This window comes from Pinus tabuliformis, chromosome Q, assembly GCF_031772625.1.
Source record: "Pinus tabuliformis cultivar Carrire ecotype Pingquan chromosome Q, CPIR1, whole genome shotgun sequence".
Classification (NCBI taxonomy): Eukaryota; Viridiplantae; Streptophyta; class Pinopsida; order Pinales; family Pinaceae; genus Pinus; species Pinus tabuliformis.
Window position 1 is genome coordinate 507,096,539 of NC_142296.1, and position 13,347 is coordinate 507,109,885.

Genomic DNA, 13,347 nt, shown 5'->3' on the forward strand with positions numbered 1-13,347 from the left:
GGAGCATTTGCTGGTTGTTCCTCTTGATTCCCCTGTCTCAGACATCCTCTGCTTCCACACCCTCTGCCACAACCCGGGCGCGCCATCCTGCTGTATACCTTATCCTGTTGACAATTTTCATTCACATAGATCAGTTTTTGAGGTTTAGCATCACTATCTTCCTCCTCAGTTTTCTCTGTGGTTATTCCTCTTCTGCTGCTACAGTTTCCGCCATTTGTTTGGGTGTTACAATGCTTGTCATTTTTGGGATGCAAGAATTTAAGAAGGCCTTCAGTCATTTGGATCAATTGTTGGAATAGGGACGAAATTTCTATATCCCTTTCCTCAGTCTCCCCTTGCACCTTTGCAGTGGATTGGTTGATACAGCCCCCCACTTTTCTTCCTGAACTATTCTCATGGCTACAATTCCCCCATTCATCAAGAAACCTTCCCTGATCCTGACCCGATGGACCCTCACAAAGCATTGCTGAGTGAAAAGCGGGTTCATACCAATCCTTTTCTTCCTCAGAGGCTTCAAAAGTAATAAATTTATCCATTTTGCCAATTATGATAGAAGAAAGGGTTGAAGGGGACTCAGAGATAACATACCTGGAATCGTTAACCTCCTTGAAAGCTCCTTCCGTTTATGCTTCGCCCTGCTCCTCTTCCTCCCAACTTAGTCTACCCTTCCTTCTAAACTTCACCATCTTCATAAAATACCACTCATTTGTCCCTCTCCCTCTTCCACTACCGCCACCACTACTGCTCATCTCCTTCATTCCACCTCCCCCACTCCGGTTTTTTGAAAATTGCGTTGACATGCAGCTCATTGTTCTGGCTGGAAGGACGACGTCGTACGTATGGGTTAGTCCCGCTGTCCTGCCATGATCATAAACCTGTCTGCCACCCTCACCTACTTTTTTCCACATCTCGATCGGGGGCCATCTGTCTCTATTATCTTTGAATCATGTCTTCATGATTATCATGGTTTAGAATCATTCTTAGCTGCTCTAAATCTGAGTCCTCTGAATACATAGTCCATATGTTATCCAATTTCCTTCCTTGTTCCTGGCCACCCCAGTTCGCAAGAAAATCCGCTGCTATGTTGCCCTCTTTTCTAACATGCTTACTAATCATATATTCAAATCTTTTTATGATAATTTCCAGCTCCTGGATTAGACTCGCCGTTCTCCAACTCTGCATAACTTTATCCCATGAGGTTCCATTATTAAGTTTTTTGATTACATGTATGACCATTTGGGAGTCCCCTTCCACTTCCAGGTTATTGTATCCATTTCTGATTACTATCTTTAGTCCTTGATGTACTGCCATCAATTCAGCTTCATTGTTGCTCATGATACCGCCATTGTCTAAGTAAATCCATTTTGTTCTGCCTTGATCATCCCGAAAGAGACCTCCAATCCCTACTGGGCCTGGATTTCCTTTGGATGCCCCATCGAAATTTAACTTTATGAATGCAGCCATGGGGCGAGAGAAGTGCATGGTGCTGTTATATCCAATCTTGGGTTCTTTCCACATCTGAGGAGCCACCATCCCTTGATGCAGGTTCAGCTTCCTTAAAATCTGATCTTCTTCCGGTGTCGTTTCCCAGTCTTCTACATTCCAAGTGTCCGCAAGTATGGTCTCACGAATATGACTCAATGTTTTCCCCAGATTTGGTCTTTTGTCATTTCTTTGTTTTGGAAGATTCTTCTATTTCTTTCTTTCCAGATCATCCACATATTCATCCCTACTATTAGACTCCAGGCTCTTCTTACCATCGGGCTAGTGAATTGTCCACCTCCCCAAACTTTAATTGTGTTTTTAATGCTCTTTTGATCTCTGTGAGTCCTTCCAAAGAGTTTCCTAACCTCTTCCCATTGTTGTTGAGCTCCTTTACATGAGTTCAGGAGGTGTTCCTGCGTTTCCTGTTCTTGCTTGCAAAGATTTCATCTGGGGGGGCCATGTATGCCTCGCTTTTGGAGTTGGTCCCAGGTCAGGATGCGACCTTTGCTTACCAGCCATAAGAAGTGGGCCACTTTCGGCCACCAATTACTAGTCCATATTTGTTTCCAATTGACTGTCGTATCCTTTGGTTCTCTAGGAGTTAAGAGATGATATGCCTCTTTAATTGAGAAATTTCCTTTTACTGTGTAACCCCATCTCAGTATGTCTAGTCCAAGTCTTATAGGTATTCTCCTTTTCTGCATTTCCTTTTGATATAACTCCCTTTGTTCTCCATCAACTTGATCCATCCATTCTTCCGGACTCTTCCAACTTCTGCATACTTCCCCTTGGCTCCCTTCCTTCCAAACGTCCCTTACCAGATTCATTCCATTCTCAGCTGCTTTTTGGCATATATCCCTTAAAGCTTGAAGTCCATTTAGTCTTTCTCTTTGCTGCCAGGCTTCCTCCCAAAACCTGGCAGAGCTGCCATCCCTAATTTCCCAAAAAGCATGTTTAGTTATTATTTCTTTGTTTAGACTAGCTAGATTCCAAATTGTCGACCCTTTCAGGGTATCCCTTATTCTTAATATCTCCTCTGGTTTTGTTGGCATATTATATTTTTTTGTCCATATTCTTTTCCATAGGTCGTTTCCTCCATTCATCCAGCACCACCAAAGTTTAGCACCCATTTCCTGATTCAGAATATAAGGATCTCTGAGGCCTAATCCTCCCTAAGTCTTGCTTTTCACCAAATCCTTCTAGGATACTAAAGACCATTTTCTTTGATCCTTCAGTCCTCCCCAGATAATTTTTTTAAAAATCTCTACCATCTTTGTGCACGCTCCTTTAGGGGCTGCCATTGCCGATAGTTGGTATATTGGGATCGATTGAAGGACTGCTTTAACTAAAACAACTCTGCCAACAAAATTCAAAGTTCTGAAAGACCAATTGGCTAGTTTTCTAGCAATTTTCTCAATGGTTTGTTGCCAATTCGACAGCCTTAGAGGATTCAGGGCTAACGACATTCCTAGATATCTTGTTGGGAGTTCTCCTGATCGAAATCCCAGAGTTCTTGTTAATTTTTTTTAATATTTCCAGCAGTGTTGAAAAAATAAGTGCAAGACTTGTCATTGTTAATTTGCGTGCCTGAAGCTATCATAAAAAGTTCTAGAATTTCTTTAATTCTGCGGGCTTCTCTAAGGGACACAATACAAAACAACATAATGTCATCTACGAATTGCTGGTGGGTAATAGGAAGGTTGTTACCCCATATTTGGATTCCTTTTAGCTTTCTTTCTCTTCTTTTCTGATGTACCTTCCTAGGCCTTCTACAACTATAATGAACAGGAAAGGGGACAATGGATCTCCTTGTCGGAGTCCTCTAGACGCTTTAAAGGGTTAGGAAGGAGTTCCATTCACAAGGATGGAGAAATTGGCTGAGGAGATCATAGTAGAGATCCATTGAATCCATCTATTGCAGAAACTAAAGGCTCTTAGAACTTCTTTCAAATAATTCCAATTCAGACAGTCATAGGCTTTAAAGAGGTCAAGTTTAATCATCATACCTGCTTCCTTTTTGACTTTCAAAGAATGCACTACTTCTTGGGAGACCACCAGTCCATCCAGGATTTGCCGGCCTTCAACGAAACCTATTTGTTCCGGGGAAATAATGCTAGATAAAACAGGCTTAAGTCTTTTTGCCATTAAAGTAGCTATTATCTTATATATAACATTACAAAGGGCAATGGGTCTAAAACCCTGGGGAGTTTCAAACTTAGTTTCTTTAGGAATCATAGATAAGAGGGTAGAGTTAAAACCTGTACTTACCTTCTGGTTTCTTCTTGATTCTTCCACCACTTCCAGTGTGTCTTGGCCCAAGAAATCCCATCCTGCTTGATAGAATTCCGCTGTGAATCCGTCAGGACCAGGGGATTTATTCTTTTTCATTCCTTTTACTACCTCTTCTACTTCTTCCAAGGTGGCTGCCCTCATCAGAGCTAGGTTTTGGTCTCTAGTGACCCTACTTGGGATCTCTTTACAGATTCTTTCAGTAGCTTCTCCACGATCTACATTGGGTTCTGTGAGGAGATCTTTGAAATGATCCACCAAGACTTGTTCTATTTCCTCATGTTGTGTAACTCGTGTCCCTGCTTCATCTTTTATAGAAAAGATTCTATTTCTCTGCCTTCTCTGGACCATGGCTTGGTGGAAGAACTTTGTATTCCTCTCCCCTTCTCTTAACCAATTTACTCTCGATTTCTGCCTCCACAAGATCTCTTCTTGTTTCTTCCTTTCTTCCATTTTTCCTATCAAGAGCCCTTCCTCTCTAGCTAGGTCAACACTTCTTCCTGCCGTAATGATTTCTTGTTGGATTTGCTTCATCTTCTGTTCTAGGAGCTGCTGATCTTTGAGTATGTGTCCAAATTCTTCTTTATTCCATTTCTTAATGTTTCCTTTCAGTTCTTTTAGTTTCGACTTAAATGTCTGCATTATGTTTCTTCCTTTCTATTGACTTTGCTTCCACCATTCTTCTACTTTCTTCATGAAATTTTATCCCTAAGCCAGAAGGCTTCGAACCTAAAGGGTTTTCTCTTGGGACTAGCTTTAATATCAAGTTCTGATTTGATCGGCCAGTGGTACGATCCCATTCCAGGAAGAATCGTTACTTCAATGAAGATATCCCAATTTGTAATATGTTCTGACATTAAGAATCTATCTAGTCTAGAAGCAATTTGGTGTCTACCTCCCCTTCTATTGTTCCATGTATAGATCTCGTTTGTTGTCTGTATGTCTACTAGCCTTTGATCTGTTATCCAATCTCCGAAAGCTTCCATGTTTGCCTCTGTTCTTCTGAGTCCACCCTTTTTTTCCTTTATTGATTTTATCATATTGGAATCTCCTCCCACTATCCAAGGAGAGGTTGGATGCAAGGATGGCACAACTGCTAGGTTCTGAAGGAAAAACCTGCGATCCTTCTGTATATGGGGTCCATATACATTGGATAAGAGGATCCATTCTTGAGAACCTATAATTCTAAATCTTCCTGTGAGGATGCGAGGTATACTGATCCAGTCTTCAAATTGGACTTCCTCTGGGTTCCAGAGGATTGCTACTCCTCCTGCACTGCCTACCGCATCTTGACCAATGATCTCGTAATGCGGCTTGAAATTTCTCATCACTTCTTTTAGTTTTCTTTCTCGTAATTTTGTTTCTTGGATTAGCATTATATTTGGTTTATCTCTTTTGAGTCTCTCTTTCAGATATCTTTGTTTTCCTTTACTGTTCAACCCTCTGATATTCCAGGTTGTGATGATCATTTAAAGAGTTTGAGGGGTTGTTGGAAAACCTTCGACAATGGCACAACTCTTCCTACATTCACCAACATGTCTCCCACCATTTGGATTGTCTCACTCATGGGTCTCCTTCCTCTTTTCCTTCCTCCCTTCCCTATGGTTCCTATTTCTTTGTTTTGATTTCCTTGTGTTCCAAGTTGCTCTGGTTGCTTTGCTAACATTGTCCCTCATTTTTCTTTGTATTTTTGGAACATATCTTTATAGAGTTGTTTCTGGTCATTTGGTATGAACCGTTCATCCAGATGCTTCCATTCTTGTAAAAGTTTCCTCATGACCTGTTCCTCTTCTCCTTCTTGTTCCTGCTGAGGATCTATTTCCATTTGAATCTGTTCTTGAACCCGGTCTCCCCTCTCCTTCTCTTTTTCTAATTCCATACTATTTGGCTCTTTCTTTTCCTTTTTTTTTCTTTCTTTCTGGATTTCCCCTATTTCATCTTCCCCTTCTTCACTTTTCGCTTCCATTTCTAATTCACGAAGAAACTCAAACTGGTTCTGGCTTTTCTGAGTGCTTTCTGGGTGAGAGGGGTTTAGTTTGGTTTTTCCTTTTTGGGGTCGTCTTCTTCTCAGTACTTATGTGAACCCTCCCTTGTTTCCTTCGTTAGTCCTCCTCTATTGTTCCATACTTCTCTTTCCATCTCCCTGATCTATTGGTGTATCAACTTCATTCATCGGGAAACATTTGAACAAATGGCCATACTCATGGCATCGTCTACATCTGAAAGGAATGTGTTCGTAATCAACTGGCTGTTGCCAGACCTCGTCATGATATTCTATTTCAACATGATCTGGCAGCGGTTCTGTGATATTCATGTAGACACAAATTCTGGCATAAGATGTATATCTGCCTCTCTTGGTGGTTTCTGCTACCTTCACAAAGGTCCTGATTGAGTTCCCAATTCCTGCTAAAATCTCTGGATCCCAGAACTCTATCGGGAGCCCAAATAGTTTGACCCAAACTGGTGCTGCTAGCATTTTTTCTTTTTCCGGATTATAGCATTCTTCCCATTGCCTCATGAAGAGCCTTGCATTGTTGAAGAAGTATGGACCCTCTTCAAAGATCCTCTCCTTATCCTCCAGGTTTGCAAATATTACTGTGAAAAAACCTTTTGCCCCCAACTTAAGATCTATATGCCCTTTGGGAATCCACCTCTGTTGTATCCACTTCGTTAGATCTTTCTCAGACGGCCATGTTCCTACAAACTTGCAGATGAGTGCATGGGCTTTCATATATCCCCTGTACTCCTCCAATTTATTATTTGGAACAACAAACCTGGGTTTTTTTGTTGCCCGTGGTAGACATTTCTTCCCCGTCCTAGCTTGCCACACCGCTCCCATTACCGACGTGTCCTTGTTGCGATTCCCAGATTCGCTGTTTGCTCAATTTTGGCTTGATTCTCTTGCGGTAATTGCCTTGTAGGAGGGGATCTCTCCCCCCCGCTCACATTAGTCATTTTCCTCCCATACTATCCTGTTCTTAGATCCTTCTTCCCTTAGTTAATCTGTCGTTGTATTGGTCTGTGATTCAGCAGGTGGATACGAGATCCCCTGCACCCTGACCAGGAGCAGGCCCGCTCGGGGTCGTTTGATCCCAAACGCTAACCCTAATCTCCCATCACCTTTCTCCTCATTCGCTCCTTCCCTCCGTCACTCCAAGGTTTCACCTAGTAATTTAATATTTTTAATTTTAAAGTGAAAGTGATAATAATAATGTTTATTAGAATAATTATAAGGTAGTCTAATTAATAGATAAAATGATTTTTTTGGTATTTTTTTAGTTAAATTTATTTAATAATAATATGTATATATATATATATATATATATATATATATATATATATAGACAGATAGATAGATAGATAATCCTAAGTTTAACTAGTTCGAAGGGTTACGACTATATTATATCATTGACCATTATCTATTTTATATTTATTATTTACTTTATTATATTATATAAATCAACCAATTATTTAAATAGCTAAAATAAAATCATTAAAAAACATTAACAATTTTTAAATGGGTAAAAACTATTTTTAAATCATAGTTTCATGTAGCCACGATGATACTTTTACCAAGAAAATTTGTTTCAGGTTTTTGGCCCATTCCCAACTATTTGAAATTTCAAAATTTCCAAGCAAATCAATCATAACATTTCAAAATGAAAAAAAAAAAAAAAAAAGTGGCAATTTTCACATGAATTTCTATCTTAATGTGTGTAGGCCATACGAAGCTTGGAAATTCCACCATGATGAGCCAATCAACAAAGTCAAGTTTCTGAATAGACAAAGTTATGTTTAGGATTAATGGACTCTGATATTTAATCAACAAAAGAAGAAGATAAATTTCATAAATTATTTATTATCGATTTTACAGGTTTAAAAAGAAATCAAATACCCAAGAATCATTAAATAATTATATAAATAAATATGACACTTCGCTTGCCTATATCCATATACCATAACCAGTAAAGAGGTGCATGTTCAACCCCCCTATTCAATTACATGATCTAGACTGAGACTCATAATAACATAAAGAGACAATAGATATTTGTAAAGTTTATGAGCAACAAATGCAATGTAAAAGGTTCGATTTTACTCAAACAAATTGTAATGCAATTCTAGTGGATATACTACAGAAATTGAGGCATGCACATTACATGTTCAATCTACAACATCAAACCAGCTAAATGATATAAAAATTTAGGCAGTGAGATCACCTATACAAGTTTCAGTTTCACCCACTCTGAGTTAAAGTACCTCCAGAAAGTATTTGTTCCTTCTGATAGTAAGTAGTGTTTGTTTATCAAAGGAAATACACACCATTGAGAACTGCATATTTAAAGTGACATGTCCTTTTTCATGGTTTGGTCTAACTATTAATGTATGGATATTTATATGGCAGAAAGAGTCAAACTATCACACCTCATCCACAACAAATACATAGAAATTAATGACACAAACATAAATTATATTTCAAGCATGGGAAAAACAAGTTCCAACTTTGCCATCACATTGTAGAAAGACATTTACAATAGGTAAACATTTTCATCACATTGTGTTTTGAGAAACTGTGTTTCTGACTCGCAAATGATATATTTATTATTATAAATTTTGCTTTTGTGAAAGATGCGCGTGACGAACTATTACTATGAATTTTGTGTTATTTTGTGTCATTGTAGAGGTTGTTGGTGAGATAAAATAGACATTGTGTGGTCTATTTTATCTCACCAACAATCTCTACAATGACACAAAATAACACAAAATTCATAGTAATAGTTCGTCACGCGCATCTTTCATAAGCAAAACAAAATTTATAATAATAAATATATCATTTGCGAGTCAGAAACACAGTTTCTCAAAACACAATGTGATGAAAATGTTTACCTATTGTAAATGTATTTATGCAATGTGATGGCAAAGTTGGAACTAGTTTTTCCAATGCTTGAAATATAATGCCAATGGCGTTGATATGCATCTCTTAAGGCCTTTCCGTGACGAGCACACCAATGTCAAAAGAAATGTTGCACTATGCATTCACACTATGTAAAATTAAAGAGGGTGAAATGTTAACATGTAAAAATGTGAAAATATTAATTATTATTTGAATTCTATATTTAAATTTAAATAGGGTATAAGATTTAGAGCCTTTTTATTACAAATTTGTGTGCATGTAAAATTTTAGTAAAAATGAATGTTTATCTGTCATCATTATGTTGAATGTAATTAAATTTATTTAGTTATTTGTATTTTATAAATGAAAAATTATGATTATTTGTGTTATTATTATTTTTTAGAAATTATGTAGTTGATTTCGAATTCTAAAACTTAATTATGAGTTTATTTTTTGCTTTATTTTTAGGGAGATGATCTTCCCAAATCTTCTATTCCTTCAATGTTTATTTACACCTTTGGGGCAATTGCTAGTTTTAAATGTCATTATTAATTTGTATAAAATATTCTATTGATAACCCAATTTGAATATTTTATTATATACAACATTAAAATAATTTCTTTTAACAATTTTTAAATATATAGATATATATGAAGTTGATATCAACATAAATTAGTCAACATAGATCTTCAAATAGTTTATTTAGATCCGCGTTGAAATATTTTTGAAAAGTATAAGGTTTAATATCTTACATATTGTTTTTATTACTTTTCATGCATAGCATATTATTATTTTTCTATTTAGAGCATCTTTTTTAAGGACATGTGTCAATTCCAAGTTTACACTGGGTTGTAGAACCAATATAGATCCATCTTAACCACAGATCTAACATGAGCCTAGAGGGATCAAATCTCTTGACATGCTCACTCCACCTAGTTTGGTTGTCATGTAATGTCCTTTACACATTTTAACTTAGTTAAATTACATTATATATATATATATATATATATAGATAGATAGATAGATATTATTAATTAAAAAATTCTCTCAATCAAATTACATATATATATATATAAATCATCCTAGATCCATCTTAACTTTCGATCTAAATCTCTTGAAGTGCAAACCTCTTTTAGAGTGAAAAAGATTTAATTCCTCTCAAAACCCGGTAAATCCGAAATTAAGATGGATCAAGATTGATTTTAAATGAAAAATAGTAATAATTTTATCATTTGTTTCCGTTAAATGAACACTTTATTCACATTTACTATCAATAATTTTTTATATCCATTTTGACTATGTAATATAAACATAAATAAATGAATAAATAAGCATAGATATTTATAAAATATCATAAATTTAAATATAAAAAATAGTAAAAGTATCAACATCTTTACATAAATTATTATAGAATGATAATATGTTTTTATTTTTGCAAGAAATATATCAATAAATCATATTATTTTATTTATTATTATTCATTCCCAAAATTTAATGAATTAATTGTAAAACAATTACTTAAATAAATAATTATTTATTTAATGATCATGCACAATGGAAAATTTAGTGGGGTTTCCTTTATTATTAAATAATAATTAATTTTAGAAAGTTTTAAGACCCGCCACTTTGGGTTTTAACTTTATTATTAAATAATAATGGATGTTTTCTTTATTATTAAATAATAATTAATCTCAGAAAGTTGAGTAGACTCCGGACTTTATTATTAAATAATAATGAGTTGGAATCCATGGAATGTAGGAATTAAATATAATGGATTTTCCTTTATTATTAAATAATAATTAATTTTAGAAAGTCGAACATACCTGCAACTTCGGGGTTTAACTTTTTCATTAAATAATAATGGGGTTTTCTTTAATATTATTAAATAATAAATAATCTGAGAAAATATCAACACTGTTGAGATCCACACCAGCTGTTGAGGACGAAGAATATCAACAATGTCACCACAAAGAACTTCACAATAAAATTCTTATCGACATAACTATATTATACTCCATGGTGAGAGCATTCGAGAAGAATTGAACCACTCTTGATACAAATTGCGAAAGATAAGGAGGTTCATTTATTTATAATTTTTAATTATTATAAGATTAAAATTTTCAAAGGAGTATATAATAAAAGGGTTTTTTAAGAGATGGTTAAAAGTATTATTGAAATATTTTTATTAAATTATTGAATTATATTTAGTCTATTTGTTATATGTTTCGGAAGATTCAATCTAATTTGTCTCGAAACTAGTAGGATTTGTTGGAATCACAAATTTGAGTTGTGAAACCTATGAACCAATTTTATAAATTTCATTGGAACCCGCTATAAAATCTATGAACCAACCCTATCCCATCTTTTAAAGTAGGAGAATGTAGAACCATATTCTGGGGTTGTTTGGAGAGCCACTTTCTCCCCAAGTGAATGGCGAGCCTCGAATCAGAGTGACTATGGAGGTGACACTTCTTATGACCTTCGACAAATTGAAATTATGCACACTAGCCTGGACGAGAGCCAAGTTGAAATAAATCTTACGTTCAACTGCATTTGATCCTTGCCTCACTTGAATCGTTAAATGCCTATACTGGATGTAGTGCCAAGGTGCATGGCAAGCCAAGCTTGTAGAATGTTTTATGATAGCCATGCGTCGCTCTAGATCAACAGTGGCCATGGGGAAGGCTATTTTATTTTAATCTTATTTTATTTTATAATTTGATTTTACTTTTTATTTTTCTATTTTTATGTAATTTGACTAAGCCAAAATGTTAAACATGACATGACAAGACATTACCACATCTCTACCATACTAGGTTGGGGAGTGCCTCTATACACAATAATAATTAATCATGTTCTAAAAATGCTATTAACAAGACATTACCACATCTCTACCATACTAGATTGGAGAGTGCCTCTCTACCGAATAATAATTAATCATAATTATTTTCTTAGTGAGTGCAATTACATAATTGTCCTTCTATTATATTGTATATTGCATCACTTCGGATTATACGAAAATATAACAAAGGGAATGAATGGACATGTGCTCTACAACTACATCTGGGGAACTAATGACAGGTGTCTCGTGCAATACCATATGACTGACCACATCATTTTGTGGGAAGGAGCGAGCACGTAACTCTCTATACATCATCTCCTCAATAAATCTTTTCGACAACGTGAATTCCTTTTCCTTTGATGTTGTCCACGATGATATGACACAAACTATCATGCATACCCATGTCTATTTCCTTTTCAAGCAACACAATCCTCTCTATTCACACTAACGGTCGTTATGTTGTAAAATGTAACTAGGTTCGGTCTTCATAATGACATGTAATTGTGACTACTGTAAATGATGTAATGAAGAAAATAAGATTATTATTGTAAGCCTTGCTTCATGGGTTTCATGAGAAAGTGATTTTATTTGTTAGTGGCTCCCATTGAGAGCCTTAGGATTTATTATTGAGTCAAAGAGTCAATGTCATGTATGAAGAGCTCTTCTTGAGCATATATAAAATGTATATGAGTCAAACTAGTGTCTAGAAAATCCCTCCAAAAGGACAAGCACAGTCCTCGCTTGAAGTCAGCTTGAATACTATATGAAACATTTAGGTCGACTCACCTCAAAAAGACACAACTATTCGGTTGGACATGTCGGATCATTTATGGAGGACAAACTACTATAAATACCCAGCTAATATTTTCGCATAATGACAGGTTCAGGATTCGATATCTCTGAAATTTCGGATGGGTAATTACAGTGAATAAACTTCACAGATCTGGGTCTTTCGGTGGAGAAGACAAGTTTTATTTTCTTCTGAAGTTTTGATGATGAGATATAGAGAACAATTCGGTGATATCTCTATGTTTTTGTATGGGTATATCAGAGATAAAAGTCAGATCTGTGACACAATAAGATAACTCAGATTACTCTATGATTTTCGAAGGATGATCACTGTCAACTACTCAGATATCTTTTCGGATGAAGAATAGTGATGGGCTCAGACCTTTAGCATAGTCATCAAGCAATTCAGGTCTCTAGCTTTGGTACCATTGCGGTAATTAATTTAGAAGCCTCACTGTGGTTTCGTAAGAACAATAGCCATGGAGATTTTGTGGTTTGAACTCTATTACAGTCATCAAAGAAAAGAGACTTGGTGATGGAACTGTGAAGTATACCTCTGTCTCAGCGCAGTAAGGTCTCATTGATTCATTGTAACTACAATTTGTATTATCTCTGTGGTGAAGATCTCAGTGTCAAGGCAATAGTGAAGATCTCAGTGTCAAGGCAGCAATGAAGATCTCGGTATCAAGAATGAAGGATCTCAGTGTCAAGGCAGATCTCAGTATCCAAACAATGATGAAGATCTCGAAGAGGACTGTCAAGAGAACGTGTGTCTTGATCTTGGAGTGGCTACTAGGTCAAGGGTCTTGGTCTTGGTATTCATCAATTAGAATCTCTATAAGAAGAATTTGTGCAGGTTTTCCTCTCAAAGAGTGAGAGGTTTTGACCCTGGAAGAGAGCCAACATCTTGTGTTCTTGTCTCTTTTGTTTTGGTAACTATTTGATGAAGTAAGAAAAAACACTCTAATAATAACAAGAGAATATTGTGTTAATAAAAAAAAAAGTACCTTACAAATAGTTATCATCATCAGAGGAATCTTATTAGCCTAAT

The 13,347-nt window shown here is 35.9% G+C and overlaps 2 protein-coding genes across 2 annotated transcripts; both read right to left on the bottom strand.

The window, feature by feature from the left end:
* Window positions 1-4,466: 4,466 nt before the first annotated feature.
* Window positions 4,467-5,102, bottom strand: LOC149220383 (uncharacterized). The gene has a single exon (XM_089387073.1). It carries the CDS (start codon window positions 5,100-5,102, stop codon window positions 4,467-4,469), a length of 636 nt encoding a protein of 211 aa, XP_089243199.1.
* A 785-nt stretch (window positions 5,103-5,887) lies between these two features.
* On the bottom strand, window positions 5,888-6,613 carry LOC149220384 (uncharacterized). The gene has a single exon (XM_089387074.1). It carries the CDS (start codon window positions 6,611-6,613, stop codon window positions 5,888-5,890), a length of 726 nt encoding a protein of 241 aa, XP_089243200.1.
* Between the last annotated feature and the right edge of the window lie 6,734 nt (window positions 6,614-13,347).

Excerpts from the sequence above, each read along its gene's own strand:
- LOC149220383 (XM_089387073.1), bottom strand. The coding sequence starts at position 5,102 with ATGAGAAATTTCAAGCCGCATTACGAGATCATTGGTCAAGATGCGGTA.
- LOC149220384 (XM_089387074.1), bottom strand. The coding sequence starts at position 6,613 with ATGGGAGCGGTGTGGCAAGCTAGGACGGGGAAGAAATGTCTACCACGG.